Source organism: Falco naumanni, chromosome 10, assembly GCF_017639655.2.
Source record: "Falco naumanni isolate bFalNau1 chromosome 10, bFalNau1.pat, whole genome shotgun sequence".
Taxonomy (NCBI): domain Eukaryota; kingdom Metazoa; phylum Chordata; class Aves; order Falconiformes; family Falconidae; genus Falco; species Falco naumanni.
The window spans coordinates 32045188-32062205 of record NC_054063.1 but is presented as its reverse complement, the minus strand read 5'-3'; the positions used below and the strand labels follow the sequence as shown (position 1 = coordinate 32062205).

Below are 17018 nucleotides of genomic sequence, written 5' to 3'. Positions count from 1 at the left end.
CTGCTGGCTGTCTCCCAGGGTGGAGCTGCCACCGTCACCTGCAGCAGATCCCGTCGGGAGCATGTCTCCCTGCCAGCACATCTAGCGTGTGGTGGTTCAGCTGGAGGACTGGCTGCTGAATCAAGGGTAGGTGAGAAACGGCTCAGTTTCTTCAGAGGTCAGGCAGGAAAAGTCTGCTGAGCATGCAGAGTGGCAGGGGAGGACTCTTGGGAGCACCAGGGTTGCAATTAAAGAGCTGGAAGAAGTCACAGTGGTCCCTGGAGCTCTTTTCCTCCCTGCTTCAGCTGCAGGAAAAGCAAGCGAGTGAATGGGTAAGGTCTATCCCATTGATCTCAGAATCACGCCGTACGCAGCCCCCTCACCTCGGCATCCCGGCTCCTCTCTGAGCACTTGACAGACAGAGCTCACTGAGCTGTATTTGAGCATCCTAAATTTAGCCGATGCAGCTAAATGGTTCCTGCTGTTTTTAATTCACATTCGTACTAAATTTCTGCAGTTTTATTTTCCCCTTCCCTCTCCTCTCAAGGGAGAAGCAATGACTTTCTTGGAGGTAGCTTATGATTTTTCCAGACAGAAATTGTTTCCATTCCAGGGTTATTGGCAATATCCAAATATATGTCCAGGAATCGGTCAAAGCCAAGGAGCCTGATTTAGAGCTGCTGCTTCTAATGTCTAATAAAGCAGCACTGCAAAAGGTCAACCTCTGTGCAACATAGCAGCCAGTCCCGCCAGCTAATGGCATAATCTATTAAAGAATTAATTCCCTACGTCTTCGCTTTCCAGTCAAATATAACAACGGGGAACATTAACTGTCTAACCTAATATTGAGTTTCATACAGTGCTAGTAAACCTATTAACTGAGGCTGTTAGCCAAACTGCCGGAGTCTTGACCTTGGCCTGAGTGTTTAAGCGGGCTTTTGGCATTCCTTTTGAGATCAGCCTCGGTGCTACAAAGCAGCAGCAGATTCACTCCAGCAGCAGCTTGACTGCTCTCCGTGCGAGGGTCCGCGCTTGCGGCACAGCCCTGGTGTCCCTGCAGCAACGTCCTGCCCTCCTGCTGTCACTTGCGCTGAGGAGCGTTCATTCTTTCAAGGTCATCCCAAGTGCTTGGACTTGTGAATCTGTGTGGAGACGACAGCAATGTTTAGCTTTGCTGCAGACACTAGTTGCCATTCATTTACCTTTAGCCCAACAGCCCTTGTTCCTGTGCTTTTTAATGCTGTTCTTCATGCTCTCCTGCTGTATTGCTTTGGATCGTTGATGTAGGCTGCAGCATCGGCTGCTCCATTAGCAGGTGCTTTTATTTTCTCCTGAGCTGCCCTAGCTGCTGGGCAGAGCCTTTGCTAGCAGCGTTGTCCAAAGGAGGGGTAAGGAGGTGTGTGAGAGCACGGGGTGGTTTCTCTCCACGCACGGATCAGATACTTTGCATCAGCCTTTGACATGACTGTCTGCCCAGCAGGTAAGAGGAAATGGTTTCCTGGACAGGGTTTTTTGGAGTATTTTGAGCCCTCAGGGGCCAGAAGGGTCTCACTCTTCTGTCCTGCAGCAAGCAGAGTTCTGCGAGTGGTCTTCTCCCAGCTTTGTGTCCCAATGCAGTAATGTGGCTGGACTTCACCCCGGAGAGGGATTGCTGCAAGACCTGCTTCTGGGTGTGCTGTGAGCTCTCGCAGCACTAGGCTTTGCTCCGTCCTGGATTTCCCCTCTGCTTTCCTGGTCCTCAGCGTCTTTTAATGAGCCTAAGCATCTGTTTTGCGCACAGCAGTGAACATTCCCCTGAACAGTTGTGAGTTGCCTTGCCAGCTTGTTATTTACGTGCTTGTTCAGGTCACATACTCCCCAGGGTAGGAGTGAGACCCAAGCTTGGCCCATTTATCTTCCACGAGTTGAGGAAAATAAAGAAAACATTTACCTTCTGACTGATGGTCCATTATGTCTTTCTCTGTCAGGTCTCCTTTTGCTTGAACTATTTTGGGTTCTGTAAGCACTACTTTTCATCCTTTTTTGACTCTGTGGGCAGCTCAAAATGCCTGAGCCAGCAGGCTCAAGGAGTCTCGCTGGTCCTTGTGTGCACCAGGACTCAGTTCTTCCCTCCTTGTATGGGCAAATCATGAGCCTGATAAAGCCCGTCTGGCTCCGGGCTCCCCTGCTCTCCCCATCACACGTCCCTGTCCCTGTCGATTTACCAGTCCTGGGGACATCACTCTGTCTGTGCGCAGTCTATCAGCAGGAGCCTGGCTACAAATCCAGCATCTCTGCCCTGGTGCTGTGCTCAGGCTGCTGCTCCCCAGAGAGGGCTGCCCCAGCAGGCACCCGCTGGGTGGTGGGGCAGGCGGTGCCTGTCCAGAGGGAGCAGAGTGCAGCCCGGGCTGCCTCTGTCCCCAGTGTGGATGGTGGCACTAGGGATGCACTTAGCGCCTCTGCAGAGTTCGTGATACTGAAAACCCAAGAAAAATCTTAAGCTTTCTCTGCAATTAATGCTAATTATAAACCCTGCTGTTTCTATAGTATCTCAAAATATCACCCGGAGTGTTTGTGCAAACAGCGGATGCAGGGTGAAAAAACACCGAACTGCGGAAAATCCAGCCGGTGCAGAGTTCCACCCCCCCCAGCCTGTCTTCCAGGACACCAAGACACCCTCCTCCCTTTCCACAAGGGTGACACTTGTGAAGAGCTCAAGGGCAGGTTTTTCCCTGCTGATGGCTCAGCAGCTCCCTTGTAGCAGTGATAACCAGGTTTCGCAGAGGGCCAGGTCGGTGCAGAGGGAGGGTGCGGTGCTCCGTGGAAGTGTGGCCATCTCACTTAGTGCCCCAGTCACGGTGAGCTGAGCCACCCCCTGAACTGGTCCTGAGGATATGTCCTAGTGACATGTCCTCTTAGTCTCTAGTCTCGTGCACAGCAAGATGCTGAGGGGTGTGTGCGGGCTTCCTCATCTGAATAAATAAATATTCCTGTGGGGCTGAGAGAAGGTCTGCAAATAGCTAATGAGAGCTGAAATTAACACTTCTTTGGCTGAATAGGGTGGGTTTTTTAAAAACACTTCTTTTTTTAATGTCTTTCAAACGTAACTGGCTTTGCAGCGGGGGATCAATGAATCTTTGTGGCTGACTCAAGTTGCGTGAGCGCCCGCGGTTCCCAGCCCACCCCGCAGGCAGGCTCCTCTGTGGCTCCACTTGCGCTGAACGTGCAGCCTCCTCACTGCAACCCTTCTAAGAAACAAATCTGGGGAAGCAGGGAGCTGTGTCATTACATGGGTAATTGTCCCCCTCCAAGGATTTTTGGAAAGGTGTAGGAGGTTCGTAACTGTGCCTGACTTTGACGTGCAGCAGGTTCCCTGGAGGCAGAGAGCAAAACCGGCGCGGTAGCATGGGTACCCCGGCGTAAAGCTCTTAATGTGTGTTTCATGGTTTAGCAGATGCCTGCAGGACAAACATAGGTGCCAAATGGTGGCCTCAAGCCTCCTCCTGGCCATTCACGGCAAGTTTTTGCGCAACCTCTGAAACAGCTGCATAAATCAGGATACCACCGTATAAATCTTGGTTTGTATCAGTGTACCCCAAGGTTTGACCCTTTTGCGTTGCTTCACCTGTGTCCACAGGCAGTGACCTGCATGTAGCCATGCCATAGATCAGCCTCAGGTGCCTGGTGATTAGATTTGGATGCTCGGTCCCCCCAGCAGGTTTTGTTTCACTGCAGTAACTGCAGCAGAAGTTTTGCTGGTGTTTGAGGGTATTGTCTCTTTAGCCTTGCACCAGCGTTCAGGTGCTCTTCATGATTGCTTCAGGCCCAGTCACAGAAACAGGTGTGAAGACCGCACAGTGGATGTGGTGGATGCTCCTGGTGTTGGGTGGTAGGAAATGGGGCCCTCTGGTCAAAAAGGAGATGCATCGCCTTGTATGTGTGTGATAAATAAATAGCAAACTGAGTCCCAAGGGGACGGGTGCTAGCACCTCTCATCTCACTTTTAATTACTGCTCTAGATGCTTTGCTTTGTCCCCATAAACGAAGATTGGGAAGGGACAGCTACCAAGAGACATCCCATAAACTATGCTGGGAAGATTATAACACTACCTGGAAAACGTGACAGGCTGCGTATGAGCCTGAAAAGACAGAGAATTTCCTTACAGACAATTAGTTATAGTTAAACAAGTATCAAGCAACTGGTGCCTGTAATCATTACTGTGTTGGTTGTTTTTTTTTTCTGTGGGGAAAGGGATTTTTAAATGGATTCCATGTAACTAAACTGCTTGGGAATCAGTGAGTTTTGCAAAGCAAAAAGGCTTCTGTTGATGTTGTTCATTTCAAAGATATATTACATCTGGTTCTTTAGTTACTGGGTTGCTTTAAAATGCAAATTAACAACTTGCCAAAATCAATTTCTTTTGCAGCTTGAATTTCAGTGGAGTCCATCTGGCATCAGCTGGGCAGTTCAGTGACTTCCTGGGGAGCATGGGACCCGCACAATTTGTTGGGCGTCAGACCTTGGCCACCACCTCGATGGGTAAGGAACACAAAAGGTGCCTTTAGTTTAACCTTGAACAGGCAGCTCGTACAAGCCCTAGTAATGCGTCCAGCGTGTGCTGATTTACTGTTCTCCCGCTCCATTTCTCTGTTAAATCAAGTAAGCTTGGCTGAAAGGTTTTGCTGATTGCTGCAAATGCGGCGTTCGTAGGAGAGCACCAGCTTTGTGCTTTTCTCTGTGAGATCTGAAAGGCACAGACTAAGTAAAACGCAGCTGAAATCTTGAAAATGCATTGCGTGCATCTTCCCGTTTTTCTTGCTCTCTAAGGCCCACTGGGCTCTGTAAAGATTTTCTTATGTCCACCGTAATTGCATTTTCCAAAGCAGCCTGCAGTTCTAGGTGCTTCAGTTTGGGAGAGATGAGAGGCTAGCTGCCGCTGAAGAGTATGAGGCTGAGTCACCAAAGCCACCACGTTAGAGGGCTGGCGGTAGAGCTTGCTTTTGGAAATGTGGGCTTGAATCGCTGTAGAGCTGCTCCAGAGTAACGCAGGAGGAGATCAGGCACTCGGGACCTACAGTTTGTTAGAGCTCTAGCAGGTGTGACATGAAGACCTTTTTTTTTAAAACATTTTAGTAACCCACAGAGGTATTGTTTTGAATGTCTTCTCTTTTGATGCTTTGGTTTAGGGGATGTGGAAATTGGCTTGCAAGAGCGAAATGGGCAGCTAGAAGTGGATATCATTCAGGCTCGAGGACTGACACCAAAACCCGGCTCCAAAACTCTGCCAGGTAGTACGCTTTGACTTCCTAAAGTAATTCACTGAGCCCCAGCCTCCTGCGATGCTTGCTGATAGGAGAAATTTTAATTCTGCTTGGCTTCTGCAGGAATAAGCACCCTGTATGCAGTATTGAAAATAAGTCTGCTTGAGCAAATCTTTTCACTGTTGTAAATGCCTTCTTTAGAAATACCTGAGACGTGGTACTCTGTCTTTTCTAAAGTGAGCATGAAGATTTTTTCTTATTTGACCATATTTATTTTTTCCAGCTGCTTACATCAAAGCTTACCTGCTAGAGAATGGCGTGTGCATTGCGAAAAAGAAGACAAAAGTGGCTCGCAAATCATTAGATCCTTTGTACAATCAGGTGTTACTGTTTGCTGAGAGCCCGCAGGGCAAAGTATTACAGGTAAGATGAGCAAGTCTCAAGTCTGCCCATCTCTCTTTTCCATCTCTGCTGGAAGATATTAAGTCTGGCAAGGGATCTGGATAATTAACATAGATGAGAAAAAGCCAATGCTTTCATTGAACCAATCGATGATCTGAATGTAACAAATGGAAAGAAAAACCTTTTTTCATACTCAAACGTTATTATTTGACACCCTGCCAGGTAACATGAGTGCCTACCAGGAAAAGATTGATTTTTATTTTTTTAATTCTTTTTGTCCCCACCCAGTTAGGAGATAGGTAGTACCTATAGATGCTGAACAATCTTGCAGCATAGGTTATCTTCTGCGTTTATACATATTCAGAGCACTCTGTGTTGGCCATCACCCAATCCTGCCTTTTTCTGCCTCTTCTTTTACTGCCATATATTTTCTGCCATGCTCATATTTTCAATTCTGCACCTATGTTTCCAGAGCAAAGAGTGATTTGCATTGTTAATCCATACCTAAATCATTTCCATCCAGTAAAGCCTGGCTAAAATCCACTGGTAATACTGATGTAATTAATCTGCGAGTTTCAATTGCTTACCTCCACTGGCACATGAATTGCTAGCTAACCTGCTGGATCCTTCTCATTAGTGAGCTCTTCCTCATTTACCTTAATTAGAAGCCTTTTGCCCCGTTGCAACGGGACTGCCTATTTTTGACTGAAACGGGGTGGGACCTGGCTTGGTCTGTTTTTGCCTTGCGTGGGTTTCCTTACCTGCTGCCTTGCTGCCAGGAAGGCACTTATTCCAGGAGAATAAAATGAGGAGCTTGGCTCTCTGCCAGTGGCAGTGCCACCAGACCAACTTTCTGCAGTGGCTTGCTCCATCTAATGCTGACCTAGAGCATTAATTTTTGTCTTTTAATTGACATTTGTCAATAATGTTCTGGTTATTTGGAGCCTAGGGAAAGAAACTGTCAGGATTAGCCAGACATCACTAGTCACCGTCATAACCCATCGTACTCATGCTCTCCTCTTCAGAACACGGACTCGCTCTGGAGTCAGTCGTCACCTTTGTCTTGAGCCGCGTAGGGCCACTTGGTCACGTGCAGATCTCCAGCATGCCTAAGCCCATGACCCTCACTACATCTGTTGTTCCACCCACTGGTCTCCATCGTGTCGTAAGTGTGATTCAGCTTTCCCTGCTCGTCTGCCAGCTCTCTTTCATTAGACCTTCCTCTGCATCCGCAAGCCTTTCTCGGCAGTCTGTTCTGCTTCCCCTGCATGCCACTCCATGTGTGCCCCTTGCGTCACTGGTCCCACTTGCCAGCGCTCAGCTCCTGCCCTTTCTCCAGGTGAGTAGCCGTGCCTCGTCTCCATCTGCCCTGCGTCACGAGCTCCGAGTGCAGAAGCTAAGACATCCTCTTTTCCTCAAACTTGGCTTTTGACACAAACTGTTGCCCCCCTGTTTTTTCTTTGTTTATTTTTCCTGCCCTTTTCCCCCCAGGCCACCTTTTGTTGTGTCCAAGGCTTATTACTGTGCCAGGACCAGGTTTTACCTGCAGGTGTTGGAGCTGCAGCTCCAAGGATGCTTCGTGCACATGCTGTCCCTGCCCAGGAGGCAGAACAGCAGAATGGTGTCTCACCCATGTTGTGATTCACCTCTTTTCCATGGGGGGGGGGGGAAGTCTGATAACATTAGAATTTGTAAAACTGTGCTTAAAACAACCACAAACCAGCAGCCAGAGCTTCACTTCACCTTTTGGCAGGGTAAACCTTTCTGCTCTTCTCGGACTGTAGTACGGCCCTGGGAAGGTGAATGAACAGAAAGAAGGGTTGATCAGACTCGTGCTCCCAAGCAGGTGTGCAAGTTGGAGGATTAACTGTGCTCCCCCCTCTTGTTCCTAAGGTGATAGTCTGGGGAAACTATGGACGCATGGAGCGCAAGCACTTCATGGGAGTCGCCAGGGTCCTCCTGGAAGAACTGGATTTGTCAACTTTAGCGATCGGATGGTACAAGCTTTTCCCAACCTCCTCGATGGTAGATCCCACTACAGGCCCGCTCCTGCGTCAGTCCTCACAGCTTTCCCTGGAGAGCACAGTGGGACCCTGCTGTGACAGGTCTTAGTGAGTAAGGAAGGGGGAACTGCTTTTGTTTTTTAAACATGCTGTCAAGGTTTTGTTTGCTGGAACTCTGACCTCAAGCGCAATGCATGTTCAATCAGTTCTTGTGGAGCTGGAAGAGGAGGAAAAACCAGTGACCTTAGACAGAAGACGAGGGGGAGGGCGCTGTGCCCTCTCCGTCCGAGGAGGAGGTGCCGTGGGGCATGAGTCCTAGTTGTCAAATTAGACATACACCTCTTGTTTCACTTCTCTCGCTGTCATTCTTGGACCCTTGTTTCAGATCAGTATCAACCCTGGAAAGTTGCAGCATTTGAAAGAATTTGAGGGGAGTAAGGAAGGAATTTTTCTTAACTGTGTGTCTTAGAAATTTCTAATACGGATTCTTTCACGAGAAAGTACCTGAAATTCAGAGGCCAATATCTGACCTAAAAAGAGCAGGAACAGAAAGTTGAAGAGAAGCGTTAGGTTTTTCATCAGGTCTTCCTTCTTGAAAGGAAGAAAAAGAAAGAAACCTGCAGCTCTGTCTTTAGAATCAGTTCCCTATCACTGAGTCATGTTAACTGTAACGCTGTCGTTGCTGTGTTTTCAAACTGTGCCAAATTACCAGCAAGTGTCTTTACTGCATTACTTGTCTAACACTGCTGATGAAGCGTACTTGGTGGGAGAATAAGTAGCGCCTACTTAGACCAGACAGTTTGAATGAAGTTCGAGTTTAGCAGACTAATTAACTGCAATTTTGCTCAGAAAAAAAAAGAAAAAAGTACTAGAAGAGGGAGCTGAACATCAGACTTGCAGCTTGAGATATGTTTTGTACTGTCAGATACAATGTTCTGCAATTTACTGACTCCCTTACTTGTTGCCGTGCATCCTTTAGTCACGATGTCTTCTATCTCCTGCTTTTCTTCCATCTCCTTTGTACTGGTACATATCTGCCGGAGATGCTGCCCTTCCCGTTGTGCTGTGGACTGACCTGAAACAGGACTGTTTTATTCTGCCGTGGGAAAGGAGATTGAGGTTTCTGGGGGTGCAGAAGAAAGAAACCTCAGTTTGTCATCTGACAAGAAGGTGCTGGCGAGCATGTAACCTTCCTTACGGAGAGAGAGGTGCGTTAGGCAGTCTCGGTAGTACGCAAACGTTGTCCGGCGTCCTGCAAGAGGACACGCAATCCCCAGAGTCTGGAGAGGTAGCGGGTGAGGAATCTGAAGACGCAGTGGTCACAGCATGTATATTTTGTTATTTAAAGTGCAACACTAACTGTAACCAAGTCTTGTAGGTTAAACCAGTAAAGCACATTCTCTGAGCTGCTGAGCTGCAGCAGCTGTTGTCAGCAGAGTCACGTGCTGGAGTAAGTGCGCTAGATCGTCAGACAATTAAAATCTTATTATCCAAAATAACAGAGAGTCTCCAAAGATTTTCTGTTGATAGGCCTGTTTTGGCTAAGTTTTGTCTTAGTTCCTAATGAGGGTTTGATGACTGCCGTCTCAGAATAAGCTTTTGGAGATGTTTTACTTTGTGATTTAAAAGTGAAGGTCCCATGTCATGTTTAGGAATGAGCAGATCCTTGACCTGTCGTAGAGGCATACTGAACATTTATTTCTGCATGTGGACCTCAGCTTTGTTAGAGTAAAAGCATGAGTGTTGAGTGGATGGTAAAAGCAGTTGCTTTTGGTCCTAGCTTGTCTATGGCATTTTAAATTATTTTGAGATAAATTACAGGATAGATGCAAAAATAATAGGCCTTACAATAATCTCTGTAAAAAAAATGATATAAAGGAGAGGGAAGGAGGATAAGGGATGTAGAATGAATAGTTTTTAGAGTCTTCAGTGGCAAAAGCCTCAACATTTCAGATAAATCTCTTAATTTCCTTGATCAAATATGTCTCTGGCCTCTCACTAATTATTTTTTCTAATCGTATTAGAAAAATTCTATATATTAGCTGAAGAAAGTTTGTTGCATGCTGGTCAAACTGTTGTGGCGCTCTCTTTTAATTTTATTTTTTAAAAAAGCACATTTACTGTAATTCAAGTCAGCATCTTTTCCTCTTGGTATGTAGTGAGTACTAGGCAATATTGTACAATATATGTATGAACTAGAATAGATTAGGTAGATTTAGTGGTTTGTAGCACTGGATCTTTTAATAACTATGTCTTTAAAAGGACTGTGGGGAGCTCCAGGTACATGCCAGACCTGGCAGCTGAGTAACAGGGCTTCTGTCTTAAGTTATGCCGAAAACTTTATATTGGTACCTAGTTTGGACATTATCTACCAGTAATAGCTAGTTAATCATGGTTTTCCTGTGTCAAATAAGATGAAGGCAACATTTTTGCAGTCTTTAATGGGGAGTAGGAAACTATATATGCCAAAAATATTCCCCCGGAAAACTTTGTTTAATGGCTGTCTGTTGAAAAGCTCAGTTCCTGTATGCCTGGCAAATGCAATGTGTTTCTATATCCCACCCCTCCAAGAGCTCTGCAAGCTCAGTGATGATCGGTTTAGTTACAACAGGACTACTTAACACTGAGGACTATCTTCCGTATGTTTTTAATCATGTTAAAAGGTCATTGTCAGGGTAAACAGAAAAGTTACAGTTCTACTTGTGTTATTTTTGTTAACGTCTCGGATTCTGAAATTTGGAGGCAGCTTTAACAGTCTGCTCCGTCCTGTTTTCTTCTACATTTTTTACGTGGTTGATTGTAGTCCAGTCTTTCTCGCTTTTGTTTCTACTCACTTCCAAGTCCTGTTTCTCCCCAGTAAGCGAACGTTGCAACCCCTGGCTGCCACACACAGCAAAGTCACATGAACTGGCAAGTGCAGATGATTTTTGTAAAGCAGCCTCGCAGGAGGCCTGAGCGTGCCCGCAGGGCACACAGCAAGGCCAGGAGAGCTGCACGGTACCCTGCACTCTAAGTTCTTGTTTCACTCGCGCCCGTGATGCCTGCACTGACCATTGTGTATTATAGTTAAAAAAGAAGTCTTCTAGTTATCCATCAATTTAAAGACTACCAGTTTAGCATCCGAGGCAAGTCTCAGACTTGGAATAGCTTGTTTTTATAAAGCTTAACCTTCTTTTTTCCCTAAAATTTGACTTGCCAGTTTCTGTTTAAGGTGATGTGATGTGGCAGTTGGGATTGCCAGCGTGGTTGTGTAAAAAGTGGCAGTTTGCTAGAGTGCTGAGAAGCTGAAAACTAATCTTTGGTCCCCTTTACAAGTCTTGACTGAGTTTTTTCCTGTGTCTGAGTCTAGCTGTTAGTTATGTTAAGGAGGGGGAGAGAGAGGAAGAGCAGGAGACTTAATTAAAAATAAAATAAAATAAGGCATCATAGTATTTGGTCTGTGAACGATGATGAGGGATGAGACTGAGGAGAGAGAAATACCTGCGCAGCTCAGGGTTGATTCCCTGTTCCTCATGCATGAAATACTACATTATAATAGCAATGGGAGGATTGCTTGCCAAAAAAAAAAATAATGGAGAACTAGTCCCTAAATGTTACCTGCATTACTATTGCCATGGAAAACAAAGAAATCTTGATACTGAGGGCATCCCTGAGAGCGGAATGATCTTTCCCCAGTGGGAATCCCCTGCACACAAGGAGAGCAGCCCTGCACATGGCTTTGCCCTCCTTGTGCTCTGAGCAAAAAGCAGCTGTGACCATGGATAGTCCTGGTTTGTTCAGGCAAAAAAATTAATGATTTTTTTTCCCCTGGTCTCCTGGTGTTGCTTTCCCTTTGCCCCAACACAGCTGAGATGCCGCAGAGCCAACTGCAGGGTCCTCGCTCTGCAGTTCAATCCGTGGGTCCGCATCCTGCAGGCAAAGCCACGTGGGCAGGCTGGAGCATCCCTTCTGTGCTGCGCGTGGGCGTTTGCGTCCATGGGCAGGGTGAGGGCCAGATGACTTTATTGTTTAGTCAAGTACATCCCTACTTCTTGGCCATGGATTGTTTCAAAGGTTATTGCAGAATTATTTGCTTTGAATGAAAATATATATTTATTGTTTCTAGCTATCGGATCCTTTATCAATGTACTGTTCTAAATTTGCAGGTCTTCTGGAGTATGAATATCACAAGTTCCTGTAAAGGAGCTATTTTTAAGATGTTGAGGCAGTTAACAGAATCTCAACCTAAGCATGTTTAGTAATGTTTAGACAGCAAGACAACTTTTTTATGAAACTCATTTTAAGTTAGTTTATTACATGCTGTTGGTAATATTTTAAAACAGGAAAAATATTTTTCTTTAAAAGACAAAATGATGTATGTTTTTTAACAGATAACATAATTTAGTGTTTTCAAAAATGTTTAATGTTCTTGGTATGAAGTTTACTCATTCTTTTGATTTCTATGTTCCTTGTTATATTTTACCAACTTTTTTCCAAAAGAAAAGAGGCATATGTAAATAAACACCAGAAAAGAGTCCTATAAGAAATTCTGTTCAAACTGGCCATAAAATTATTAGTAAATATTTGTTACCGTTCATTAACTCTCAGCTACTATTCAAGCCTTTGTTGAAAGAGTTGATGTTGTATTTTCAAGATGAGAACTACTTAGCTAGTTTTGTCATAATCCTGTACTCTGTATAAAAATCTTTTTATAAAGAAAGTCTAATAGGCTAACAAGCAATAATTTATTCCATTTGGTGTGCACAGATTGTGACTTGCAGGCTGTAGTACATATTGTTGATACAGTTTATAATTGTCTTCAATCTCAATGATGTCACTTTTGAAAAAGATCCATATTAACTTTGATTGTAAAAAACGAAGACTGGGCTGTTGCCTCATGAGATACATTCATCCTATAGACTTCTCTGTGAGTATATGTGCCCATTGACATGAAATCTCTTAGGTAAAGAATGAAACAGCTGTAGGTGACTTCATACTACAGAGGTTAAAAAATAGTTTCAATGTAAACTTTGTGACTGTTTCAATCTCCCTGTTTTTCTTAGGCTATCTAGTATTTGTAACTCAACGCGAATGGTTCCCACTGCCACTGTAGCCCTGATAAAGCAAAAAAGCCTTTGCACTCTGGGGCCACACGAGTTCTGCCTGACAGCTGCCTATTTTCCTTGAGATACCGGGAGCAAGCTAAAGGGAGGGGATTTTTTTCAGAGCAGCAGATTGAGCTGCCCTTCTTTAAAGGCTTTGTGGGTTATTTTATCCATTTCATAGGTGGTATTTGTCCATTGTGTTAGAAAATTCCACCCAAGGCAGAGAGATTGCACCTTCGCAGAGGATCACGGGGGTCTAACGTGTAAAACGGGAACAGGCTGTTCTGTGCCATTCTCCAGAAGTTAGCTAATGCTGGGCTCATCTCAAGATTTTTCCAAAGTGGCAGGATCAGGATACTGGCTTTTGTCAGCTCTACTGTTGATGCAGTGCGTAAAATAAAACAGCTTCGAAACCGTATCCCAGTTCATTGCCTGTGGATTTCTCGCAGCGTTTCCCATAGGAAAAATCTTGGTGTTGTTCTCGAGATTACCAGTGCACTGGCCTTGCAGGCAGCAGGTCACTGGCCCAGGGATGCCAGGAGCCCCGGTGAACGATGAAATAATTCACCTTTTTTAGTGAAATGCTTTGAGAAGAAAGAGAGACGTGGAAATGTGAAGTGCTGTCAGTAGAGAAGTCCAGGGCATATTGAGACCTGGGGCGAGCATCTCAAATGAAGTTGTAGCTACCAGATTGGAGCCAAACATTTAGAAAAGAGGACGATCAGTGAAAGCCTTTCCGTGTTTACCCCAGCGCACGCCTGCCAAGGCGTGGATGTTTGTGGATGTCCATACGTGTGCATCTGAATGTACGCAAGCACGCGGTAACGCTTTGGAAAATAACAGGTTCCCTGAGGGAGGCGAAATCCCTCTGAAGAGGCTGGCTGGTTGTGCAATCGCTTGTATGAGCCCTTTGCCTGCGCAAGACCCAGCAGCCAAGTCCGTGGGACAGTGGTGGAACCCAGCATGGCAGAGCCCCACAGCTGCACTGCTGCTGCGCCCTGTGTCTATCTGACGGTCTGCCTGGCTTTCCAGCGTGCATCTGTGAGTGCAGTAATTCTCCGGGGAGTTTGCAAGTGATTAGGTATTTGCAAAATGTGGCTAACAGGTCTTAAACTCACACTGCCAGACTCCTCTCTGCTCAGTGACCAAGCAGCCGTGCGTCCATCCCTGCTCGCAGCCACACAGCCATCCCTAGTCCCAGCCGCTCACCGATGACAGCAGCATCAGACTCATTCCTGGGGAATCTCAAGCTCTTCTCATGGTGTAGACACCCTTCTGCCCTTCCTTCCCTGTGGTAGCTGCTCTCGTCCTGGTGGAGGAAAGGAACTGGGGAGAGTTTCTTGTAGCATTGGTTCTTCGCACTTTAGCAGCTGAAACTGAGAAAGAGCCAGCACCAGCCCTTTACAGAGCACCAGCAAACAGAGGCTGCAGCCTAACGGTGTTCCCGTCCTGACTTCCCGGTAGGAAAATGACAACCAGCGCTATGTCGTTAGACCCCGCTCTGCCGGGTCAGTAGACAGCCTTTGCATTCACACTGCAGGCTAGGCACCCCGGGTGGGCTTGAGACCCCCGTGCGTGGGAAGGGAAGGGCTTTTTGCCTTGCAGGCAGGTGGTGGGGGCGCAGGCAGCGCGTGGGCAGCAGTGAGCTCTGCTCGCTGAACGGGGATGGGGCAGAAACAACCTGAGGGAGGAATCGAGGCACCCCTTCTGCTGAAGCCATGCCAAGAAGCTTTCCAGGAGCTAGGTCTTTGTAGTTGCTTGGGCACCACAGACTGAGATACCTGCCCACCGGGGCTCCCCATCCCACTAAACACCGGCCTGGAACTTTAAATCCTGCAGCAGTTTTTTCTTCGGGGCTGTTGCTCCCTACCCAGCGCTGCTCACTGGTCTCTGCTTTGGTGATTCCATCTCTTCGACCTGGAGCTGGTTTTGGCTTTGGAGCAAGGAAGAGCGAGGTGTGGAGAGTGAATCCAAGGCACGTTTCCCCAGCCTCACTGCGCTGCGCTTGCCTTCCTCCTGCGAGCTGCAGGCTGCTCCCGGCACCAGGTGGAAAGGGCATCCCGGGGATGCAGTGCCTCAGCCCAGACCCCCTCACACAGCACTGCCATGGCCTGGGACCACCTGGGACCAGCGTCCTGCCCACATTCTGTGACGGGCCTGAATTCAAACCACAGGGGGTCCTTCCTTTCCCATCCTTGGGCTCCGCAGGCATGATGTGCCGTGGGTGGCCAGGAGAAGGCAGGGACAGGGAGGGAGCTGCCTCTGTGCTGGCCAGGGAGAAGGGCAGCTCCCAGCGAGCTTTCCTCCAGGTTCCCTTTGCTTTCCCCTGCGCCCGCTGCTCCCTACATGGGTTCTCCCTTCCCTCTCGATACGAGGCCTTATTCCACCCCGAGGGGCCTGAGGCTGCCCACAGCATCTCTTTGCACTGAAGGGTCTGTCCCCCGCTGCTCGCGGGGAGCCCCGGCGCGGTGCTGCAGAGCTGGCCTCTGCTCGGGGACGGAGCCAGCACCCCCAGCCCATCCGCGCTCTCGCCTCCCCAGCACCCGTGCCGGCGCTCTGCCTTGTCCCCCTGCTGCCCAGGGGCCTGGCCGTGGTAGGGACATCTGCTTTCATGGGGTCGAACCTTTTTACTTCATTAATTGCTCCACGAAAACCGATAGCTTTGCAGGGGCCCTATACAGTTGCTACGTCTCCTGTCGCCTTTCCCTAGGAGTGGAGGCGACTGATCTGCTCTTTTTGGCCTCTGTGATCCTCTCCAAAAATTTTTTGGAGCTTTTTAACATCAGCCGGTGAGATGTAATCTCCGTGGAGGCAGAGGGAACGCAGGCAATGGGGCCGGGCAGCCTGCTTGCCGGCACAGCGGGTCGCTTGCGAGGTGCGTGGGCTGCCTTGGGTGGAAGGTGGGCACCGTCCCGGCAGCGCCGGTGGGACGCCGGCTGCTTGTCTGTAGTCAGGAGAGGATTCTGCTGTACCTTTTTCCTGTCTGTAGGTTTTATTCAGACAATATGTAATGATTGAGTGATTTACAATTCAGTGTTAAGCTAATGAAGACGTTGATAATAGTGACAATAAAACCTTTTTTTTTTTTTTTTTCCTACGATGTGTTGGAAGTCTTTTGTGGAGTGTCTCTGCCCTCTCTGTTGCCACCACCATTATTTTCAACCTAAGATTTCAGCTGGCCCATCCCTCCTCCTTGTGCCGATAGGGAGTGAGAGCAGCTCAGCCCGGTGTGCCCCAGCACCGCCCCAGGCTCCTTCCCAGTGCTCTCCACGGAAGGCCCCTCTCTGAATCAACCCCAGCTCCAAACCTGCATTTCCCTGTGCCCTTTCCAGGTGTAATGTGGTCACAGGCATCTCCAGGCGCAGAGCCAAGCTTGCTCCCAGCTCGTACTCTGCTCGCTACCCCAGCTGGAAGCCTTCTGCTCCTGCTTTTTTCTTCCCAAGACCCTTCATGGCCAACACTGGTCATTCAAGGTTGATTCTGAAACCCTGGAGGTGAAGATGCTGCTGGCAGAACAAACTACCCCTGGGCCAGGCTGCTGGGAGTACCCAGAGCCAGTGTGGGTGCTGGGGGAGCCTGGGGATCCTCGGGGAAGGAGACCTGTGGGTTTTACTGTGTGCGCAGCTACTGCCTGGTCCTGGGTGGCCTCAAGCTGCAGGCACTCGGGTGGGGAGCGTCTGGGGGCTCTGTTGTGGCTGCTGCTGCGGGGGTCTGTGGGAGGAGGTGGTGAGAAGAGGCAGCATTCCGCAGGGAGCCACCACCAGCCCTTTTCCCATGGGAATTATGCGGGATTGCAAAGTCCCAGTTCACTGAGAATTTCTCAAAGGTTTTTCTCATGCTTCCAAATCCCTCTGCAGCTCATCAGGGCAGGACCGAGGGGCAGGGCAGCTCCCCACGCAGCCACCCACCTGCCCCAGCTACAGCCCTGGGGAAGCAGCAGTGGAGGAAGGAGGAGAAAGGATGTTTTCTCCAGCAGCGTGTCTTGGAGGTAGGGGCAGCCCAGCTCAACGTGGCACCTGGGGATGAACGGCATCGCTCATCCTCAGACCATCACCAGCTTCCAAAAGCAGGATGGGGCTCAAGCAGTCACTAAGCAACTCAGCTGCCTGGCAGCTCCGGCTGCGCAGAAGCAGCAATAAACCCGAGCCGGTGCCCTGCTTTCTGCACCAGCTCCATCCTTTGCCCCAGCCAGGCTCCGTGGTGCAAGCATCACGCCACCTGCCTTTGCATCATTGCATAGTGGGCAATGCGGCACCGTCACGGAGTCACGGAGCACTGGCAGCACCACACTGAATCCAGAGGGAGAGTG

At 48.2% G+C, this 17018-nt stretch overlaps 1 protein-coding gene across 1 annotated transcript in view; it reads left to right on the top strand.

Annotated features, from left to right (window-relative positions):
• RIMS4 (regulating synaptic membrane exocytosis 4) overlaps positions 1–8514 on the top strand; it is a 52052-nt gene extending 43538 nt beyond the window's left edge. The window contains exons 3-6 of the mRNA XM_040609301.1: positions 4386–4498; positions 5146–5247; positions 5504–5643; positions 7516–8514. Of these exons, the coding sequence (XP_040465235.1) occupies positions 4386–4498; positions 5146–5247; positions 5504–5643; positions 7516–7734 (574 nt within the window). The 3' untranslated portion in view covers positions 7735–8514. The remainder of the gene's footprint in view (positions 1–4385; positions 4499–5145; positions 5248–5503; positions 5644–7515) is intronic.
• Positions 8515–17018: the final 8504 nt, after the last annotated feature.